The sequence below is a fragment of the Ursus americanus genome, chromosome 17 (assembly GCF_024610735.1).
Source record: "Ursus americanus isolate L20-20 chromosome 17, mUrsAme1.1.p, whole genome shotgun sequence".
Lineage (NCBI taxonomy): Eukaryota > Metazoa > Chordata > Mammalia > Carnivora > Ursidae > Ursus > Ursus americanus.
In genome coordinates this window covers 399,477-420,978 of record NC_142143.1, presented here as the reverse complement: position 1 = coordinate 420,978, position 21,502 = coordinate 399,477, and the positions used below count along the sequence as shown (strand labels likewise).

The window sequence follows — 21,502 nt, the reverse complement described above, 5'->3', positions numbered from 1 at the left end:
ACTGTGACCAGGGTTATCTGCATCCAGCCCTTGCCCTCAGGTGTCCCATGAGCCTGGGTGTGTGCGCTCCAGCCCCCTCCCTGTCTGTCCCTCGCGGCTGTCCACGTACACTGGGATCCCCTGATGTTGGCCAGAGGCCCACTCTCCCGTCCCACTCACTGCAGCCTAACCCTGTGGCCAGGTGGCTCAGAAAAACCCAAGAACACAGTTTCAGGAGATGATACTGTGTGCACCCTGCCTGCGGGCAGCAGTCCCCAGCCACCTTCGCCTCCCAGGCCCTCAGGACAGAGGTGGGATTTGTTAGCTTCTCATGCCTCCCTCCTGAGTCCCAGTCACCACATCCCACCTGGACATGCTTAGGCCCTTCTGGGGTCACCCCAGGTCCCTCCTCTGCACAGCAGTCCTTGGGTCAGAACACTCCACAGCTCAACACTCTCCATTGATGGCCCAGTCCTCCTGGGGAAGCTCAGGCTGGGGCCTGCTGACCTGTCCCATCTGCTCAGCCCAGAGCCCCTGACGGCTTCCTGTGTGCACGGAACTGCGGTGTGCTGGGGACCTGGGAACGTGTCTCCACCCCGGGCTCGCACAGCGGCCTCAGTCAACACTTGATCAGATGGTGGGGATGGGCCTGGCCTCCAGGCACCTGTGGACATCCCCCTGAGATAGCCTCGCCAGTGGATAGCCTATGGTGGGACTGAGAGAAACAGAAGGAGGGGGTGAGAGATGGGGAGGGGCCGGATTGAAGGCTGAGGCCAGTCGGACATTGCAGGGCGCCCAGAGCACAAATGAGGTCTCCAGCCCCCACATCCGAGCTGGAAGAGGCTGAGGGCAGTCCTATGGGCATTTGGGCCTCAATGACAGGCGGGAGCTAGTGGTTCTGATGTTTGGCCTCCCTGCCTGCCTGCCTGCCCCCCCTCTGAGCTGCCCCCACTCATCTTCCCCCTGCAGGCCCACCTCGCAGCTGGCTGGATGCTGCAGGCCGGGACAGCCTGCAGCTCGGGCTCGTGGCAGCTGCGGCTGGCCCAGGACCAGCCCCCACCCAGAGCCCCCTTCGTGGGCCGTGTGCAGGAGGCGGGAGTGGGCGTGGGGGCGGACGGGTGAGGGCCTGAGCAAGTGAGGTGCAAGCAAGGCCTATAATCTCCCCATCAGTCTGTCAGCGCCTCAACGGTCACCCCAGCCCCGCCTCCTCCATCACTACCGAACCCCACAATTAGCCTGGGGCACGGTGCCAAGCCAGCAAACCAGCCACCACTCACACACGTGACCACACATGTGCAGGCACACATGTCTGTGATGCCAACGAAGGACCCCGCCAACAGGGGTCCTTCCCCAACACCCAGACAGTGTCCCCAGGACAAACAGCCCATGGGAACCCCAGACTCAGGATCTTGGGCTGTGAGAGGCTGTGTGTGGGAGGAGTCTGGGGTGGCCCCAGCACTGGGGTAGCCCAGGCTGCCCAGAGGGGCCAAGAGGACTGGCAGAGCGGGGCAGGCCTGCAGTTGGCCTGGAGGGTGGGACCATGTGCAGGCACGGTGGGGGCAGGGCCGTCTACGCAGGTACAGGGAACAGCTCCAGGCTGCCTGCTGCTGTTGGAGTGTCCTGTCTAGGCAAGGTTGGGGGCCTGGCAAGATGCACAATGCTTGGGGTGCTGGGCAGGGTCTGGGGGCCTGGCTACAGGTGGGGAGTGGGCAGAACCCCAAACAGCAAATACTCAGGGTCTGGGGAGGGCAGAGGGACTAGGAGTCCCAGTGAGGAACGGCCCGGCTCAGAGCGAGGCGGGGTGTTGTGACACGATGCAGGTGTTGGGGAGGCAACACGCTGGGCTGGAATGTTTGGGGAGGAGGTGGGTGCTGGCCTCCGCGGGACGCACCCAGGAAGGAGGCCCAGCTCCCTGCGGCCAAGCCCAGCCCTTTCAGCTCGGAAACGTGCTGAGCCTGTGGTCAGACCAGGGGCCACCTCCAGGGAGCACTGCTGGGCCAGCCCCCCTCCTTCTCCTTGGCCTCCCTTCCCCAATCCTGACATTCTCTCCTGGTTCCTGAGGTCCCTCTAGGTGGTTCCCAAATCAGTCCTGATGCCAAGAGGGGGATGAGGAGGCCAGAGCCTCAAGTCTCCTGGCCCCTGTGGGGAGCACCTCCAAGAGGAGGGCAGGTGGACCACGCTGGATCTCTTCCCACCCAACACCCACCCTCACTCACCCCTGCCAACTTGCTCAGCTGGACTTAAAATGGCTTCTCCCATTTGTTGGGCAGGAGAGGGGCTGACACCACCTTCCCCACAGAAGGCCTCACCTCAAGCAGTGCCCTATGCCCTGGTGCCCCCCAAAGCAGCCCCAGCTCTGAAAACACCCTGGAATGGGGGTGGGGGCCTAGAACCCACATGCAGCCCAGAGCCCTACCTCTCTGTAGTTGGGCCCCCATCCTGCCAAGTGGCCACCCCACGGCCTCTGAACCACAGGCTCCCTTGCACCCCAAGACAGAGCCATGCTGCCTGGTCCAGTAGGGCTGTTCCCTGGCCCCCACCCAGCACCCCTCTTCCCAGCACAAGGATCCAGCTGAGAACAGCACCCTCTGCCCCTGTCATCCACGCTGCCTGCTGGGGCCTCTCAGGACCTCAGGATGGCCGCCACCTCCAGCAGCCAGCCTGGGGCCCAGGGGCGTGCTGGGAGGGGAGCCAGTGGCAGCCCCCAGCAAGGCCCCAACCAGCTCATGGCCCATGGCCTGCAGAGGTAGCATGCTGGCTCGGGGACACGGACCAGAGCAGAGGGCCAGCCAGAACTGCCTTGGGGGCCGACGCCCCTGCCCGGCTGCTCTGTTGACACAGGTGACCTCCCAAAAGACTCCATCAAACCTTTTTCTCTTTCTTGCTTTTCCTGAAAAGGGGGCCCAGCTAGGGGCAGTGCTGGGCACAGAGACCCGAGCTCCCCACTGGGCCTCCCATCCCGAGCCTCACATGGGAACTGCTGGCCAGCTGTGCTAGGGGGCGCGACCCCAGGGGCTTGGTCTCTATACCAGAAAGTGACCGGTCCAGGGTGGGGCTGACGGCAGAGCTGAGGTCAGAACAGAGGCTGTACCCAAAAGGCTTCCCTCTCCCTCCCCTGGCCCTGAGGGCAGGAGTCACCTAGCACCACCATGGGGGACTGCCAGGTTTCAGAAGTTGTGCCTCTCAGGGGCTGAGGACTGGGTGTGGGCACCGAGCCGGGGCCCATCTCCAGATGCCCCCGATCCCAGCCTGGGGTGAGACCCTCTCACCCCCGCAGAGATACCAGGCGCTCAGGCCGACTAGTGCCAGCCCCAGGGGGAAGTGGCAGTGGGTGGGCCAGTCTCTGTGTATGAAAGGGAAGCTGCGATGTGGGAAGCTGGGGTGGGGAGACCACAGAGAGAGACAAAATGGGAAAGAGAAGCCCAGCTCCAGGCCCAGGCCAGCCCTGAAAGTGTCCCTGTGACCAGCCTGGTCGCCATCCATGGCTATGCCAGGCTCCCTCCGGGGGCCTGGGTCCAGTCACTGTCATGAGTTTGTGAATCAACCACAGAGCAGAGGAAAAAAGACCCACTTGGGTGGCCCTGAGGGCAGGAGAGCAAAGGGCCAGCCCAGCCCTTCAAATGCTCTGCCCGAGGTGACGGACTGAGGCAGGGTGAACTGTATGCTGGCCTGACCCAGGGCTGGCCAGGACAGGGCGGGGTTCTTGTATGCACAGCTGAGGGGACCGAGGTCGTCCTACCCTTGAGGCAGAGAGAAGCAGGAGCCTGTCAGGAGATGTGAAACCACAGAGGGGAAGGGTGTGTAGGGACCACAGGAGAAAGGAGAAGCTGGGGTGGTGGCTCCCCTTGGAGCTGCCCCCACCCCACCAGTCAATTACAGGCCCCTGATCCCGCCCCCTCAGCCTGTAATTTGAGTCCAAAGACAATTAGCTACAGGCTGGCTCCACCCCACCCCACAGCCCCACCCCAAACACAAACACCCATTAGGCTCTGGAGGAGGGACTCTGCCCAGCCCCCACCCTCAGCTAGGGCCTTGCCCCCAGGGAGCCCCCAAGGGAAGCGGATCAGAAGCTTTGGCCAGGGGACCACCGCAGCCCCTCCAAATGACTGGGACTTGCGTTTTGGCAGGTCTGATCTGCTTACCTCCTCCCCCAGCCTTACCCAGACCTGAACCTGTGTCCAAGGCAGGCTCCGGACACAGGGAAGAAAAGCTTAGTGCCCCACCCACGAGGCCACGGCCAGGCACCTGTTAGGCAGCAAGGACTGTGGCGACTCATAGCACCATAGCCCTCAGGGGCAGAGAGCGTAGGTCCTCCGTGTGGCCCTGCCCAGATCAGAGAAGGGGCCACAGGGGAGGGTGCTGGCACCCACAGCCTCTCCCCACCAGTGCACCCCTGCCCACACCCAGCATCCCAGGGGGATCATTGGCTCTGGGCCCAGGATGTGGGTACAAGGCAAGGAACAGGATGCCATGTTCCCATCGTAGCCTCAGTCCTGGGATGGCTCAAGTGCCTGCAACCGTGCCCTCTTGGGGAAGAGGGGCATATGCCATATGGACCCCTCCCCAGGCTGCCAGCCCACCCCAGTGCTGTCCAATCCAATCTCTTCTGCTCCACTCCCCTGGGCTAGGGCCAGGACCCTGGGTTTCCTGCACTCCGCCCAAGCCGCCCAAGCTGCCGGCTCTGCGTCTCCAATGTGGTCCCCACGGGGGCTGCTGGGCACATGGCTTGCGGGCACCCTCAGGCACAGACCCAGGGAGCCCACCCAGTAGAGGCAGCGTCCCAGACAGCTCCTCACAAAGACCCACCAATGGCTTTGATCTCTTCACTTGGGGAACCCTCACTTGTGGGCTGAACTGTCAGAGGAGGGGCTGGGGGGGCAGGAAGGTGGCCTGAGGCTCAGCCTGAGAAGACCCCAGTGCCTCACCCTGAGCAATCTAAGTCACGCCCCCACCTGCTCTCCGGCATCCCTGGGAAGCACCAGGTGTGAGTAACTCACTGAGGTGTGTCCCCGAACCCAGCTATGGAGAGCAGCCTCAGAGGCCTGCAGGCCATAGTGCTAAGTCTTCTGGGGCTGAAGGGGTCCCCTGGCTGGGTCCCTCCCCAGGCCCTGAGGACAGGATGTAGGGCCCCTCCAGCCCTGTGTCCTTCCCTGGAGGGGCCTGGGTCCACTCCAGGCTAGCTAGGCAGGGCCGGCCAGGGCAGCCTACAGTCTCCAACCCGAGGGTGACGCATCCCCTCCCACCCCGCCTCCGACCAGTCTGAGCAGCCTCGGGAGGTGGCGGCGCTGCCCAGACTTGCCCGTCCCTCCCTCCTGGTGCTTTCAACCCTCAGCCCCGGAAGTGGATCCCTCTCCCAGGGCAGCAGCCATCCCCCCCGGGCGGCTGGACACGGCTGGATAATCCAAAATAATTCCTTCTTGGCAGGCGGCCGGCGGGGGAGGGGGACTCACATTCCAAACTCTTGTTTTTCTCAGTAACTTCCCTCCCCTCCTGGGACAAGGAACCCCTGGCCAGACCTCAGGCCTTCCAGAGGGGCCCAGCCCTTAGACCAAAGTGCCCCCCATTCCATAGGTATGCTGGGAAGAGGTGGGAGGCTCAGATATGTGGAGCCCACCTGTCTGTCCTTAATCTTCTCTGGGAATTCCTAAAAGCTGACTCGCCACAAACAATACCCAACAGGCTCAGCCGGTCCAACGCTGACCCTACCCTCCTCGGGACCCTCACCTCAGGGCAGAGGATGGCCTCTCCACGAGCTGTTCAACTCTCAGACTCTCACACTGCATGTCCAGGCCATGCCAGGGTAACATCTGGGCACGGGTCAGGCTGCACCCCTCCACTCTCCTGCTCCCCGCTCTCCACAGGGCCCAGCTTAAGTCAGACATGGAAGAGGAAGCTCCCCGCGGCAGGCACAGGCCAGAAAACCCTCCAAGCCCCAAAATATTCCACTAGCTTTGGGGCCCAGCTTTGCCTCCAGTCCTGCCCACTGCCACAGGCCACGGTGGACACAGACAGACCCTTTCCTTCCTTTTTCCAAGTTGCTGGAAGACAAGCTTTAGTGACGTGGCAGGAAGCTCCAGGGCTCGAGTTCAGATACCCCAGAAGTCTGCTACTCAGCCTAAGCACAGAGGGGTGGGAAGAGGCCAGCCAGGAGGGCTTCCTGCAGGAGGAAGCATGCAGAGGTGTACGGTCAGAGGGTGAGGGGAGGGCCCAGGCACCGAGTCTGCCCCCGGACCCACACAGCTCTGAGACCTTCTGGGCTCCAGGATGTCTACCTAAACACTATGCCAGTAGAGCCCACCAGGAACCACCTAAGCAGGCCCTGTGGAGAAGCAGGCAGGCCCAGGGCCACCGGGACTAAACTGCCCTCAGTCCCACCCCGCAACCCTTGCTCCCACCTTCCACACCCAGCCAAGCACAGACCAGGGAGATCACAGGGTGGTCCTCACAAGGAGCCCCAGCGGGCGTGGAAGGGGAGGGTTGCTAAGCCCTGACTGCGGGTCCAGCCCCCTGGGGAAGCCTGGGCTCAGCCACCCCAGAACTGCTGCTGGGGTGGGGGCAGGTGGGTGGGGGCCCCCGAGCTCTTGCACAACGGGGACAATTGCAGCCCTGCCCACGGATCTCGGTGCCTGGAGAGGTGGGAGGCATGGGCGGGGAGGGAGGATCGGGAACCAGAAGGGGTCCAAGTGGTCCAGAGGGCGCTGAGCCCGGCTGGGGACCCTCAGCCGGGCCAGGCCCGAACCTCCCCCCACCCGCCCGGGCACCGCGGGCCTCGCCGGCCACCTGGAAGAGCCGAGGGCACACGGACGGCAGCCGAGGCCCGATCGCCGCCCGCGGAGCGGCAGCTGCCCTGGGTCCCCGCGCCCAGACAGCGCAGACTGGGACGGAGCGGCGCTGACGGCGAAGCCCCCCGACCCACGCGGGCGCACCATGGTCCCTGTACCCCCACCGCGGTACCTGCACGTCCGCCGCCGAGGCTCGATGGCGCCCGGGCCGCGATCGGCGCTGCGCTCCGGCCCGCGCGGCTGCCATGGAGACGGGCCTTTGTGTGGCCGAGGAGGGGCCGGAGCGCGCGGGAGCAGCGGCCCCGCCCCCGACGGGGAGAGGGGGAGGGCGGGGAGAGCGGGGTGGAGGAGCGAGAGGGAGGAGGCGGAGGAGAAGGAGAGAGGGGCGGGAAGGGAGGAGGGAGAGAGGAGAAGGAGGGAGGGGAGGGGCGCTCCCCTCGCCCCGCGGCCACGGTGAGCCCGCCGCGTCGCGGGGTAGGTTCGGCCGGGTTCGAGCCGAGCTTCGCGGCAGACAGCGTGCGCCCCTGGGCCGGGCACCACCCTGGCAGCGCCCCGAGCCACACCTGCTCCAGCCACCTCGCGGTTCGGGCGCCATCGGGCACCAGGGCCACCACCTCACATTGGGTTCAGGCCTGCCACGTTCCCTGCTGTCCCCGCGGGGCAGGACGGCTGCGCCCTGACCAGTTCCCAGGAACCTCAGCCCCCCCCCCCCTTAGAGTTAGAGGTGCACCTGCTCACTCCGAAAGGGCCTTTGGGGACCCGCCCCCAGCACCAGCACCAGGGGCTTCTGTGCCTGGACTCGAGAAGAGGTGGGCACCCTCCCTGGGGCCAGCTGTCCCGTGAGCTCTTGCGGCCGCTCACCTGCAGTCTTGTCACAGGATGGGGTGGGGGGAGCAGCAGTTGGGGACACAGGGAAGACATGGGACTCTTTCCCAAACCCTAACTGGCAGTCCTACACCAGGATGCCCCCCTCCCCTCCTTGCAGACTGTTCACTTCCTCCAGTCCCCTCCACACACTCCAGCATCTCCTCCCCTTTAGCTCCCTCCACCCTGAGACCTGCCCCCAGTGATCCAGAACTCCTACCAGATGAAGCCCTTAAAAGCACAAGGAGCCTGTCCTTCAGTCCTCCCAGCATCTCAGCTGCCCTCCACCCCCAACAAAGTGGGCCAAACCTTCCCTCCTTCAACCCTGAACCACATTCACACCAAGGCCCACTCAATCCCTACTGCAGAGGACCCTAAAATTACCAGCGTCGGAGAAGAACACCAACTTTTTTTTTTATCAAAAAAGGAAGTTAAAAGACAAGCATTGTCACTGTCATTTTAATACCAGAAATGTGGGAAGGCTACTATCCCAGACTAAAAGGGAATCTTTAAATAAAGCACAGGAAGCATGGGGGTGAAGACTGTCCTTCCTGTCCCTTCTGTGGCCGACGAGCCCCCTGCGGCCACCACACACAGCCCCTCCAACCTCAACAGGCCTCAGCAACCAAGCACAAACAACACCCTCTCGGGCCAGCTGGCTCCTGCCTCTGTGGGCCCTCCTGCCCTCAGGGCTCTGATCAGGGTGACAGGGCAGGAGGGCCTCATCTGTCTGCCCCTCCCCCTCCTCACTGCCTGCTGTGGGGCGGAAACTCGGCCAAACCAGAGCTGGCCTGATCCTAGGAGAGAAGGAGGGAGCTGCTGGGGGAGAGAATGGAGCTGGCAGGACTTCAAGCCCAGCTCCCACGGAGCCCTCCACCAGAGCCACCTCTGCGCAGAGAGGTCCGCTGTGAGGAAGAGGGAGCCTTCATGGCTCCAGACACTCCAGGAGAGATGCTTCCTCACACCTCTCCACGTCCACCTTGGATTCTCCAGCCTGGGGCAGCGCTGCCCACCCTGCCTGGAGTCCCTGCCCCAGCTCCTGCCCACAGTGGTCCTCAGGATGAGCCGCTGTGAAGGACAGCCACGGGGCCCCAAGCACAGCCCTCAAATCCCCAGGGGTGGACTCAGGGAATTGGGGGAACCTGGTCGGGCCATCCTGGACTGATGGTGGCCAAGGTCCCCGGGGGCTTTGAGGAGGCCCCTTCACAGCCCCTTCCCTGCAGCAGAGCTCCGAAAACTGGGTGAAATGGCTGCCCGGGGCTTGCACCCTCAAGCACAAGCTACAGTGATGTTTGGAGCATAGCCCTCACAGTTGGGGTCACCGTTGTGAGCGGGGGTCCCAGGTTGACTTCCCTAGCCTCCCATACACTGTGCAGCCATGGCGCTCAGGGGACCTAGGCCTAGGCCTGGCCCTGGCCCTAGCAGGCACACGAGAATGCCAGCCAGTCACAAGGAAGGTGCTGGCATGTTTGCAGACCCCCTTCAAGACCACACCCTGGGTGAGGAGGCCACCCCTCCACACCAGCCAGCCAGGGCAGGCTGCCCAGAGTGGCATTTCGGGGCCACCAGCGTGGGGCCTCCCACTACCCCAGCTGTAGCCTGTTTCTTCTGCAAACACGGATCTGCTGCCCCTCTCGGGCTGTTCTGTTCCATTAACAGCCATGTCCTTGGACCCTGCATCTGACTGGGCTCAGCCGTCTGCAGAGGGGCGACAGTGTCAGGCTGTCCTAGGCCATCGTGAGGGCTGGACGAGTCGACAGCAGCGTTTCTGAGAGCCGCGGCCACTGTCATCCAGCGGGTCTGCCAAACTCAGCACAGAGGGAGTGGAGCGGTCAGTGAGCACTCCGACTGCGGCCACTCAGAAGAGGAAGCACCTCCCCTGGCCTGTGCTCAGGGAGAAGGCCGAGCCCTGTCCAGGCCTCACGGGGCAGAGCCCAGTCAGGCATCTACACATCCTCGCCTCTCAGATGAGGTGTCTGAGGTGAGGGCTGGAGGTCGGGAGACTTACCTGCTGGCTCACCACGCTGGGTCCACACCTCACGCCCACCCTCCCGCTGGCTGACGATGCCGTCACCCTGTGCTAAGCCACTGGGTACCGCTGGGCCCAGCACTCCACGGTGTCACACGGGGGAGGTTAGAGCTTTTGCGGGCCCTTCCGCTCCTTGCCCAGGAGCCCGCTGCTCCAAGGCCGTGGCAGCTACGGATGGCTGCAGCTGAGGGCATCCGGTAAGTCTAGAGTCCCAAACCCCTCCGGCTGCACGGCGTGGGGGGGGTGGATGGACACATGGGAGGGAGCCAGCTCGAGTGCCTGTCAGACAAGAAGCAGCACTGGGCAGAGCACACAGAAGCATGCCCGGCCGGTGCTCCAAGAGTGGGACCCGGGACGATGCCTCAGACCCTCCTGGACGCCTCCCAGCAAACTACAGAGCAAAGCTCCACCTCGGCAAATGGGCCTTTGCCCCCCCCCCCAGCCAATGACCATAATAGCCAAGTATCCCTGTCCCCCTGTCCCCCTTCAAAACGTGTGGCTGGCTATGTGATAAGAGGGGTGTGCCTAACAGCTGCCTCCTTCCATCTTGGGCCGGGCAGCCTGGTGGGGCTAAAGGACATACCAAATACAAGGCCTGGGGCCCCAGGGCTTGGGCAGGTGGGCACCACAGGGGGCGGGTGGCCCTGTGCCCAGAGCAGTGAGGGCTCACAGCCAGCCCCGCCTCCCAGCCGTGGGGCCCTGAAGAGGGCAGGTGGGACCCGGGGGGGGGGGGGGGTAAGGCTCTGGCCAGCACGTGATCCGCCAATAGTCAGGGGCCAGGCTGTGGGTCCAAACGCCACCTTTACTGCTGAAACAACAGTGGTGTCGACAGGGGACCGAGGCTGGAGAGCAGCAGCAGGGAGCTCGGGTTGGGGAGCTCGTGCCTGGTCGAGGCCACCTCTCACTGAGGAGAAGGAAGCTTGGCCAGACCCAGGCCCCTGGACCTCGCCCCTCGGCCCTGTCCTAGGAGGGGCACAGGACAGCCTGCAGGTCCTTGGGCAAAGAGCCGATGACCGTCTCGATGTACAGCTGTGCCCGCTGTAGTGTCGCCTCCTTCACCGGGAGCTGGTGTCCCTGTGCCTGCACCTGCAGGGGCAGCAATGGTCAGGGGCAGGTGACCTCCACATCTGGCTGGTGGAGGCTAGACAGGGCCAGAAGGCATCTCACCAGCTTCTCCCGAAGTTTTAGGACCAGGTCCACGACCTCCACCTCAGACTTGTCCTTCATCCAAGTCTCGATGTTCTGCTGGGGACAAGATGGAGCCATCCATCGCCAAGGCCTCACTCTGCCCCTGGGCCTGTGCCTAACCCCACCCCCCCAGCCCCTGCTCTGGGCATGCATGCCCCCACTTCCTCCCCCAGTCTCAGCTCCCCCTTACCGCTTCACAGATAGCCTCAAGGTGCAAAGCCTCCAGCTTCTGGGCCATCTCTTTGTGCCGCTGCCGGTACCAGCCATCAAAGTGGGGGGACTTGAAAAACCGCCTGTGGGTGGCAAGATGCAGCAGCTGTGGGATGACCCTGTGACCCCGTGTGCAAGGGCAGACTGTACCAACCACTGCAGGAGCCTCAGGATCCCTTCTGCCATCCACCCACCTGTAGAGGCCCAGCCAGTCGCCCTTGAGGATACAGGTGAGCTGGGGCCCTGCATGCTCCAGGCTACGCAGGAAGTCATCCTGGCGGAAGGGGCGGATCTGGGGAGGAGTCTGAGACAGGGGCCTGGTGAGCCCAGGTTGGTGGGGGACACAGCCTCACAAGCAAGCCCTGCCCCTCAGCTGGCCAGAACCCTTCCCTGCCACACTCCTCAGCCACGTGAGGACCCACAGCCCCCACCCTTCCCTGGACAGAGCCCCTCATGTGTGGCCCCCATTTTTGCGTCCTATGAGGGATGTCTGGCATGCTGGGGACAGCCTAGAGCCCTGGGGACTCCTGCACACCCAATGACCTCCTCCTCCCTCCCTCCCTCCCAGACCTTCCTTCTTCCAGAATTAGGACAGGAACCCACCCTCCCAGGCCTTCCCCAGACCGCCACCTGGACCCGCACCTTCCAGGGTGTGATGCTCTTCTGCAGGGGCATGAGGCTGGCCATGTAGTGTTCCTGGTGGGGGAGGGGAGTGAGCCTGGGGCCATGGCCCTCTGCCCCCTCCCCCTCCCGCCCTGGCCTCACCAGGGGGATGATGAAGCTCTGCGTGAGCTCCAGGAGGTGCCGTCTCAGCAGTGCTGTCTGTGTGTCCCATGGCCTCTTCTTCTGCAGCCCCTAAGGGAAGGGGAGGCATGGGCTCAACTCCAATGCAGCCCTTTACAAAGAGCAAGCACACTCCCCCCACCCCCGCCCCACTTCTTGGGCCTCCCCCAGCCTGTACCTTGAGCAGCCGTTTGAGCAGCGCCTTGTCCCGGTGGAGGTGGGCCGAGTACGCGGTGTAAAGGCCTGGCGGGAGGGCAGAGCTGGCCTGTCCCGAACGGCCTCCCCCCACAGCCCCACCCCCTTTGGCTGCGACTGCACATCTATGCCCACCTCCCACCAGGTGAAGGAGAGAAGGCTCCCTAAGAACTCAGAGCCCTCTGCCTGGGTTCTGGAGGAGAGGAGGGGCCCGGGCCCAAGGGGCACACACCTGGTTTGGTGTCAAGGGTCTTCAGCCTAGAGGGCTTTTTCAGCTTGACCTGCTTAGGAAGATCCCCTACGGAACACACCCAGTGCTGGGCCTCAGTGCCGCAGCTCCACACTTCACGGGCTCAGAGCCCCCCCGGCCCCTTGCTCGGTGGGCCTCCGAGCCCCGAGCCCCACCTCCCCAGGTCACCTGGACAGAGGACAGGCCAGCCTCACCTGACATCTTGGGCTCTCCAACACGGAGGATGTGGGGCCAGTGCTGGAGTGTTTTGATAAAGAAAGGGTTTGTGACTCCCAGGACCACGTTTGGTCTAGAGAGAGGAGAGAAGAGAGAGAGAGAGAGAGAGAGAAGGGGCAGAGGCAGGCCCAGGGAGGTGGGGCACAGGGAGGTGGAGGATGCGGCATGGGCAGGGCACTTACGGGGCCTGCGTGCGTGTGGTGAACTCCTTGAACTCGCTGTCATGGATGGTGAAGTAGGGGCGGTAGTCGCAGCAGAACTTGAGAGGCTGCAGGCAGCTGTCGGGTGGGGGCGCAGCAGGGGCGGTAAGCACAGCCAGGGCTGCTCCAGTGCCCCTGGCACCCCCTCCCTCTGCTGCCCGGCCTACCTGATTAAGGCCAGCACTATCTCTGAGGACATGGCAGGCGAGGGTGCCAGGACCACCAGGGGCTCCCCAAGGAGCATGAGCTCCCACAGAGTCTGCACGTGGGTCAGCACAGGCTGGAAGCACCTGTGTCAAGCAGGGCCGGTCAGGGAAGCCCGGCAGGGGAGGAGGCTCCCAGCCCTTGACCCTCCCTCCCCCACCAGGTAGGCCCAGCTCTAGGTGAACACCAGGCACTGCCCTGGAGGTAAGGTGGCGAGGACATCTGAAGATGCTGAGGGGGTGTCTAGGGCCGCCCCACACCCTGGTGATGCACTTGCCGTGGCCTGGCCCTGCACCCCCACGCATAAGCCAGCAGCTCTGGCCCCTGCGTCTTGCACAGGGCAGCTCGGTCTCCAAAGCCTGGTTCCCTCACAGACTTGCTTGGAGGGGAGCAGCTTCAGGCAGCAAGTATCTCCCAAGGCAGCGGCTCCCTTCCCTGCACCTGACTTCTGGGACCTTCCTGCCCACTGTGCCCATTTCCTCTAGGTAGAGGCAGCAGGGCCCTGAGCTCCTCTTCTGTACAAGTCTCCCTCATGGAACCGGCCAAAGGTTCACTTCTGACAGGCAGTCCCTCTGGTGGCCCCTACCCTGCAAGGCTTCACCTCATGGGTCCCCTCACCACCTCTTCAGCCAACAGGCAGGGGCCTACAGGGCTCACCTGAACAGATCCAGTTCATGGACGCTGGTGAGGACCACTGGGGCGGGCAGCAGGTTCTGAGAGGAGGGGGGTGGAGTCAGGCTGAGGGCAAGGCTGGCACCCCACAAGCCCCAAGCAGCACCTTCACCCCAGAAGAGCCCTCGGGGCTGCAGCTCCTGCCCTGCACACCTCCCCACCCCCACAGCACTGGAGAGGGTTGGGGGCACCCAGCCCCATGGCAAGATGCAGGTTCCTAGCTTTGCCTAGGGTCTGGCCACCCCACAGGGCCCCTAGCAAGGGCAGGGAGGCCTGAGTAGGTGGGAGGTGTAGCAGCATGACCCAGGAGCAGGGCCCCCACCTCATGGCTACACTGCTTCGGAGGACTGTATTCAGGCTTGTCCACCCTGGACGGGACGTGAACCTGGGGAACGAAAGGAAGTAGCTGCCAGATGGGCGTGGGTGTCTCCGTGAACCTGGGACGTTCCCTCCCCAGACGGCCAGCGCTCACCTGGAGGACGACTCCCATAACAGGCAGGTTCAGGGTCTGCCCAGGCATAGGGGCTGGCCACTGGTCAATCTCATTGCACACTGTGGACACAGGGGACCAGTGTCAGGAGCCTGCTCCAAGCAGCAGCTGCCTGTTGAAGCCACTGGGGGCTATGGCCGGGACGGTGAAACACTCTGGCGGCACCTGACAGCCACTCACCCGCTTCCAGGCAGGGGGCCAACTTGTCGAAGTACTCAGGGGCAATCAGGCTCAGGAGTGCCTGGAACAGCCGGACAAAGGGCAGGCGGGACACGAGCACCAGAGACTGCAGGGCCCACAGGGCCGGAGAGATATAATTCCAGACACTCAGGAGTCTGCAGGGACTCCTGAGGCCTGGCTCATCCAGAGTCTGCCCAGAGAAGTGCATCCCACAAACCCCACAGGATAGCTGTCCCCAGGAATGGGCCAACTTGGACCCCGGAGTTATTAGACAGAAGAAAACTCAAAGCCTGCCTCAGACAGGGCAGGGAAACCTCAGATGACAGCTGAGCTCTGGGCCTTCAAAGGGAAATGCACATGGTCAAGATTTCTAGGATGATCTCCCCAGGAGTCAAGCAGCTTTTGCTTATGGTGTCTGAGTTCAAGATGGAAGTTGTCCTAATCTTGAACGTGTGACAAGGGCCCCTCTCCAGTCAGCAGCAAGGAGCAGGGATATCCTGAGCTCAGAGACAGAGGCCCACGGGTGCTGTGCCAGGCAAGGCAGGGCAGCAGGGCACACTCCCCAAAGGGCCAGCACGGGAGCTGGGTGCAGCAGCACCCGTCCCCTGACCCCTCACCTGCTGCCCAGGTGGGGCGGCCTACATGGCCCAGGGCAGTGAGTTCTACCCAGTGCCAAGTGGCTGGGGGCTGCAGGAGGAGTGGGCATTTCTGGAGGCTCAGGACCCCAAGCCTGATGGCCACCCGCCCTGCCTCACAGCAGCACCACCCCAAAGAAGCCTGGTGGCTCACCTTTTGGAAGTAGCCCCTCTTCACGGAGCTGTCCTTCACCTGTCTGAAGTACACATAACCAAAGTAGTGTGCTGGCTCCCTCTGGAAGGAACAGTGTCAGCCAGGCCGAGCCCACTGCCCACGTTCCCTCCTGCCCACCCAGACCCCCTGCCAAGGCCGCTATAGCTCTCTCCAGCATGGGGGTCAAGCCTGGGGGTGCTTGGCTCAGAAGGCGGCCAGCACCTCGACTGGGGGTCAGGCCTGGGGGTGCTTGGCTCAGAAGGCGGCCAGCACCTGGACAGAGAACATCTCTGCAGGCACAGTGGTCAGTAGTTCTGGGGCCTGGAGCAGTCCACGGTGGGAGAGCCAGCCCACCCCCAATGTAGGCTGGCGAGGCTTGCAACAGCTGGAAATCCTCTTCACACCAGCCCAAGCCTGGCCTCTGGGGAGAGCCAGCCCACACTCACTTGCAACGACATGGGGGCCCCACTGTTGTAGTGCCGGTCCTCGGCATGCCAAGGGCTCCTCTGCCCGCCACACTGCCGAATGCGGAAGCTGAACTGAGTGTCTCCAAGGCAGCCTGGAAGGGGAGGCAGCCTCCACCAGCCCGTGTCAGGGCTGGAACCTCTCCTGCCAGCATGCCGGGGAGGGGACCAGAGACTGGGCCATAAACACTGCAGAGAGAAAGCCCTGCCTTCGAGGAAGGCTGTGTCCTAATTCCTGCACCTGAGAGTTTCAAAATAAACACGGCACACAGAGGCAGCAGGGACTGCCCCCCTACAGTCAGCTAGCACAAGGGGGACATTGGAAGACCCTGGTGGGGCCCAGTCAGCTGGTCTGTGACAGAAAAACAGGCCTGCCTGGACACCTGAGCCCTGGAGAAGAGCAAAGGCCAGGACCGAGTTCCTGGTGGCCACTGTGGTGGAAAGAAGGGGACCAGACCCCACTGATCACTCTGACCCGAGACACTTCTTTCCTTGAAAATCAGCGGCACCTGACCACCACTGGTGCAGTATGGAGCTCTGGGTGTCTCCGTGGAGCGGGGAGTGGGGCTGGCATGGACAGGCAGTGATGCTGGTGGAGGTCATGCCCAGGCCTGGGCTACAGGGGCTCCTGGACAGCCTTGTCTCCCACCTTCTTCCTGTTACCCACTCCCCACCCCCAGCCCCAGAGCCAACGTTGCAGTTGGGGCTGCCTACCTGAGTGGGAGTCAGGGAACGACAGGTAGCAGATGCTGCTTTTCTGAAACACAGGAAACTGGGTGAGGACCAGCTCGATTCAGGGCCACGTGTGCTCCCAGGAGGGCCAGGACCCACCTCCTTGTCCGTGAGCCGGAAGTCACTGGGGTACACCAGCTGCGGGGACACAGAGGACTTGGTACCGTCAGCTGGGCCGAGGGTGCAGTGCTGGTCTTGCAGGAGTGTTTCCCTTGTTCCCTCCTCCTCCTCCTCTGGGCCCTTCTCAGCATGAGACCACTCTATCCTTCTCTTGTCTTGCTACCACACCTGGGCCAGCTCCCCACTCCCTTCCATACCCCTCACACGGACTGCAGACTGTGGTTGAACCTCCCCACTTCTACTATCCCCAAGGTTTGTCCCCACAGCTTCAGAAGGTGGTTTTGAGAGCCCCCCTGTGGTCTCCTTTTTCCTCTAGAGTGTGATCACAGGGCTCTGCCTGCTGGCCTCTGCCTCCCCTCCCCTCCCCCTCCTGAACACCTCTACTCAGCCAGAGGGTCTTGGGCTGTACCATTCTCCCAGGCTTACTCCCCCAGATGGGGCCTGGCCAGCTTCCTCATCTCCTGGTCTTGACTCAGATGTCACTAACCGTGGCATCCCTGCCTGTTGACAGCACCCTGAGTGCTGTCACCCCAACCTCTGCTAGTCAGGGATCCAGGAGCTTCTGGCCTGTACCCCACCTGGAGCAAGAGCCCTAGGAGAGCACCCTGGGCCCCAGCAGGGTCAGCAGCAGCCCTTTAATGTTCTAGGAGGCAGGCCACACCCTAGAGGAGCAGTGGGCTGAGGCTTGGCGCTCAGGCTCAGCAGCTCAGTGCATAGGCCCATGGCCAGAATGGATTTTGTGGCAGAATACCAAGAAGGCAGGGAGCCCCATAGCCCTCAATCCCAGAGGGCCTCTGAGGTGTCTTCCCGAGAGCTGGTGTGCCTTGGGCTTTGCTGCTGTCCTGGCCTGTGCTCTCCGGAAGTGACAGCGCTGGGAGTCTACAGGGGGTCAGGAGCCGCGGGCTTGCATGAGTGCAGCCCCAACTTGCCCTGTCCCCCAAAATTCAACACCGAGGAGGAGTTGGGTTTTCGCTGAAATGAGGCTTCTGGGGTGTTGCCTGAACCCCCAGACGGAGTGCGGTGCCATGTCCTGGGGTTTGCACTGTTGGAAGGATGCACTGCTTGTCCTTTGCACAGGCTTACTGCTGTGCTCCCTCTTCTGCATACCAGTGTCCTGAGGACAGGGATTCCTGGCCCTGGCAGGGAGTACACCCTCACCAATACGGTATCTGTGACGTGTCTGAAAACACATCTTCGAGGTAGAATAGAACAGAAAGTCGTGTAGAAACCTCAACGAGATGTCAGCTCAGGAGGCAACAAGAAGGAAGGGCTGAGAGAAGGGACAGGAGCTGAAGGGAATTTGTCTATGGAACTGGACCCACAGAGGCACCTTGGGACAGCTCCAAGAAGGGCAGGGGCCACAGGACCACTCAGCCAAGCCGTCAGGTGTCTGTGTCAAAGAGGGCCAAGGAAAGGCAGGTGCCTGACAGCTGGGGCAACGGGCCTCCAAGGGTCCGAATCTGATCTGAAAGGAGTCTTGCAGCATCGAAGCAGGCCACGTTGGCCTCTGTATCCATGGCCAGGGAACCCATGTTTATGGCCTGGTACAGCCTCTCCTGGGAGCAGAAACCAGAGGGAAGTCCAAGTTGAGCCATGCCTCAAGGAGGAAAGGAATGGAACCGACCCTCAGAGAGAGGCAGAAAATAAGGAATTATGCTGCCTGAGGACCCTGCCTCCCAGGCCCATGAGGGCCTTGTTTCTGCTGGGCCAACACGGTTGCTGCTCCTATAACCCCATCATCCCTGAGGAAGACAGATGTGGCCAGTGTCCCTTGAGAAGGTACCTCCCTCGGACAGTGCTCCAGTGTGACCTGGGCGCCCTAGCACTCGCCGAGGTCCAAGTGGCCTCCTCCACGCCCATCCTCTCACTTGTGTGCAGTGCTGTTTGCAGAGGCCGCACCACAGACCATCACAGAATGCACAGCAGAAACTGATGCGGGACTCCAGCCGACTTCTATCTAGCCAGATGTGTAAAAGGGTTGTCAAAGTACGGGGTGCCTGGGTGGCTCAGGGGGTTAAGCATCTTGGTTTCAGCTCAGGTCATGACCTCAGGCGCAACATCAGGCTCCGTGCTCAGCAGGGAGTCTGCCTAAGATTCTCTGCCCTTCCCCCCCTAGTCACTCACATGCGCTCTCTCTCTACATATAAATAAAATCTTCAAATAAATAATTAAAAAAAGGTTTGTGAAAGTGTCAAATGATACTACTCTTTTCACTAAATTTTATTTTGGAAAATATGGCTATTTTCATGAAACTATTTATGTTAACAAATACAGTATTTATTTTTTTACAATAGCTTAATAAGTATTTTTAAATTTTGTTTTAACTTTTTTTTTAAAAGATTTTATTTATTTATTTGACAGAGAGACAGCCAGTGAGAAAGGGAACACAAGCAGGGGGAGTGGGAGAAGAAGAAGCAGGCTCCCAACAGGGAGCCTGAAGTGGGGCTCGATCCCAGGACTCTGGGATCACGCCCTGAGCCGAAGGCAGACGCTTAACGACTGAGCCACCCAGGCGCCCCTCAGTTTTCACTTCTAATTCAGTAAACGTTGGTAGGTATGACCCATACAAAAAGCTTTTCGGAGTCATCAATAATTTTTAACACTGTAAAGGGTCCTGAGACTGTGCTGTGTTGGAGCTATGTCCTGGGAGGACATGAACACCGCTGTGGAGAGGGCCTCTTTGGGCCCTCCAGCCAGAGTTTGCTCCACAGGCTTCCCAGATGCGCTGGGATGTGAAGAGCTGAGATGGTGCAGTCAGGCCCTCTCCTCAGCTGATTCACAGGTTCTTACCCCCCCACACACACACAGAAGGCCTTGCCCACCCTCCTCTGCCTCACCTGCAGGCTTCAGTGTACATATCTGCTTGGAACCCTCCCTCCCCCCCATAGCCTGTGTGCGCTGAGGGTGACGAACTGCTGTGTCTCTAGCACAGAATGTGAACTGCTGGAGGGCAGGGCCTTGTCTTCTCGCCTAGGCACTGGTAGTGTAGGGCTTGGCTGGTGACAGTTGCTCAGTACTTGGTTTACTGGATGAATGAACGGACAGTTCCTTGCCTTTGTTTTTGCTGGCTTTTCTGAGGGAGGGGTTACCTGAAGCAGCCCCTTCTCCCCTGCCCGGCTGCCTCTGTCCCACCCTCCAAGATTGGCCATGTCCTACCCCTTCCTCTGAGCTGCCTTTGCCCACAGAGCGTCTGTGGGCCATGAGCTCCTGGAAGGCAGCCCAGCACCTCATACAATGCTGGGGTGTTTGCGGTGCTCAGGCCGTCCATGCTGTGAATAAGTGAGCACGGGGCAGGTGCTCCTCAAAACCCGGAAGGTTCAACTGAAATGACCCCGATCAAGAAGCAAACCTGATGAGGACTGTGTGGCCGTACTGTCTGATAGATTCATGGCCCAATTCCCACATGGAGTTGGTGATTTGGAGGGGCCGTGGGTCCCCAACACCCCCTGCCACAGCTGTGCCGCGTCACCAAAGGCTCAGAAGGCCAAGCACACAGAGCCTTTACTAGTACTCACTTAAAACTAACTTTCTAAATGGTTACGTTCTAGAAAAAATGTACGTGAGAATGCCTTAAGGCAGCAGAAGAATCTCTTAACTTCTCTTGTGATTTTATGAGGAGCAACCTGGGCAATGGCAAGAATGTGGGCTCTGTAACACAGGGCAGATCACCTCAGCTCTCTGTGCTCAGGTCCCTCCATCAAGTGGGGCTACCACAGTAATGCACGCCTGGTGGGGATGCTGTGCTGGAACGGGGTGTCCACAGACAGCTGGGCACAGTACTGGGATGCAAAAGTCCTCGATAAGGACTGGCCCTTTCTGTTTAGAAGACGGCGGCGGGGGGGGGGGGGTCCCACCGCCTCTCGGGTTCAGCAAAGCCTTCGAACACACCCCTTCCCGAGGATGGCTGTCTAGCCTCATCCCAGCCATCTGCGGTCACAGATGTACTAGCTCTCGGGCTCTCAGAACGTTCCTTCTGACAGTGTGGCGAAGCCGACGTCTCCACAGCTCCCCGCTCTGTACCCCGGCCTTCGGAGCATAGGCAAGCCCATTCTGACAGGCCTGCGGGAGGCCTCCCTCCCGAGTCTCCACGTTTCCACGGATGCGTGAAGATGCACGGAGGAAGAGAAGCTGCCCAGGATGGGAACTCCCCAGGCCCGGTGAGGAGGGTGCAGCTGGTGAACAGAAGGCTGACGGGTGAGTCTGGATATGATTCTAAGTGAACGAGGAGGAGCGGGAGGGTTTTAAGCAAGACAGCCACAAAGGTTGAACTTTGAAGGACAGTCAGGAGGGGTGGCAGCAACAGAGCTAAGGCGTCTCAAATGCTGCTTGACCCCGGGGTTCTGGTTGGAGCACCCGAGCAGGGGAGGTACCGCAGCTCGTGGGGGCAGGGGAAAAACGAGGCGGACTTTCCCGGGGAAAACCAAGAGCACCACTTCGGTTACCCCAAGTGCAGGGCCCCCATCTCCTGCATCCCGGTGGGAAGGCCGGCGCAGGGCTTCGGAGGAGGAAAAGGCCGCCCGCGGGGTCGGCCCGCGGACTCCTCACGCGCAGACAGCTCCCGGGCTGCCGGGGCCGACAGAGCAGGGCCCGCGCCGCCCCCGCCGCCGCCCCTCGGCCGCCCCACTCACCTCGAGCGCCTGGCCCAGCTCCAGGTCGAAAGTGACCACGCACACGCACTCCAGCCAGGCCGAGAAGCGCGCCCAGGGCGCCGCCGCAGCCCGCGCTCCGGGGGACGCCGCGCCCAGGCGGCCGCGAGCCCGGCGAGGCCCGGCGCGGGACAGCGCGTCCATGGCTGCCGGGACTGCACCCGCCGCGCGTTGCCGGGGGAACCGTTCCGAGGCGTTGCCGGGGGAACAGCCCGGAGGCGGCGGCCTCGGCACCGGAAGGGACCGCGCCGCGGAGCAGTCGAGCGGCCGCCTCAGACCAGAGGTGCCCGCCGCGGCCTCCGCGCCCCTGGCGGCCGGAGGAGTGCAGTGCGGCGGAGCGGCGCCCAGCTCACCAGAGAGAAGGGCCCGCTCGGGCCAGAGAGGCCAGAGCCAGGAGGAGGAACTTCCGGGGAGGGCGGTGGCTGCGCCGCGGGAGACCCTGGGAAGTCGGGTCAGACGGGGGTCGGGGATTCCGGGGGCGCAGCGCTGCGGAGCGGGGAGACCCGAGC

At 62.2% G+C, this 21,502-nt stretch overlaps 2 protein-coding genes across 18 annotated transcripts in view; both read right to left on the bottom strand.

The window, feature by feature from the left end:
* Positions 1-7,084, bottom strand: part of PLXNB2 (plexin B2) — a 29,757-nt gene extending 22,673 nt beyond the window's left edge. The window contains exon 1 of one of the 3 annotated variants that reach the window (XM_045815423.2): positions 6,934-7,084. The gene's annotated coding sequence lies outside the window, so the exon portion shown is untranslated. The remainder of the gene's footprint in view (positions 1-6,933) is intronic. The other 2 variants (XM_045815424.2, XM_045815426.2) reach the window with 2 other exon arrangements.
* A 3,352-nt stretch (positions 7,085-10,436) lies between these two features.
* Positions 10,437-21,242, bottom strand: DENND6B (DENN domain containing 6B). 15 transcript variants are annotated; one of them, XM_087868588.1, is made up of 20 exons: positions 20,976-21,238; positions 16,327-16,365; positions 16,210-16,252; positions 15,478-15,590; positions 15,032-15,112; positions 14,243-14,348; positions 14,045-14,124; positions 13,895-13,957; positions 13,558-13,613; positions 12,864-12,986; positions 12,679-12,774; positions 12,475-12,569; positions 12,263-12,328; positions 12,014-12,078; positions 11,818-11,907; positions 11,695-11,748; positions 11,247-11,356; positions 11,033-11,135; positions 10,822-10,899; positions 10,437-10,740 (listed from the first exon to the last, which is right to left on the bottom strand). In XM_087868588.1, the coding sequence occupies exons 1-20, from the start codon at positions 21,135-21,137 to the stop codon at positions 10,618-10,620; spliced, it is 1,746 nt and encodes a 581-aa protein (XP_087724714.1). In that variant the 5' UTR covers positions 21,138-21,238; the 3' UTR covers positions 10,437-10,617. The 15 variants fall into 15 exon arrangements, 13 of the variants coding, with proteins under 13 accessions (XP_087724714.1, XP_045671392.1, XP_045671391.1 ...); XM_045815436.2 differs by having other exon boundaries at positions 10,822-10,896; positions 20,976-21,237; XM_045815435.2 differs by having other exon boundaries at positions 11,247-11,326; positions 15,032-15,074; positions 16,210-16,365; positions 20,976-21,239.
* Between the last annotated feature and the right edge of the window lie 260 nt (positions 21,243-21,502).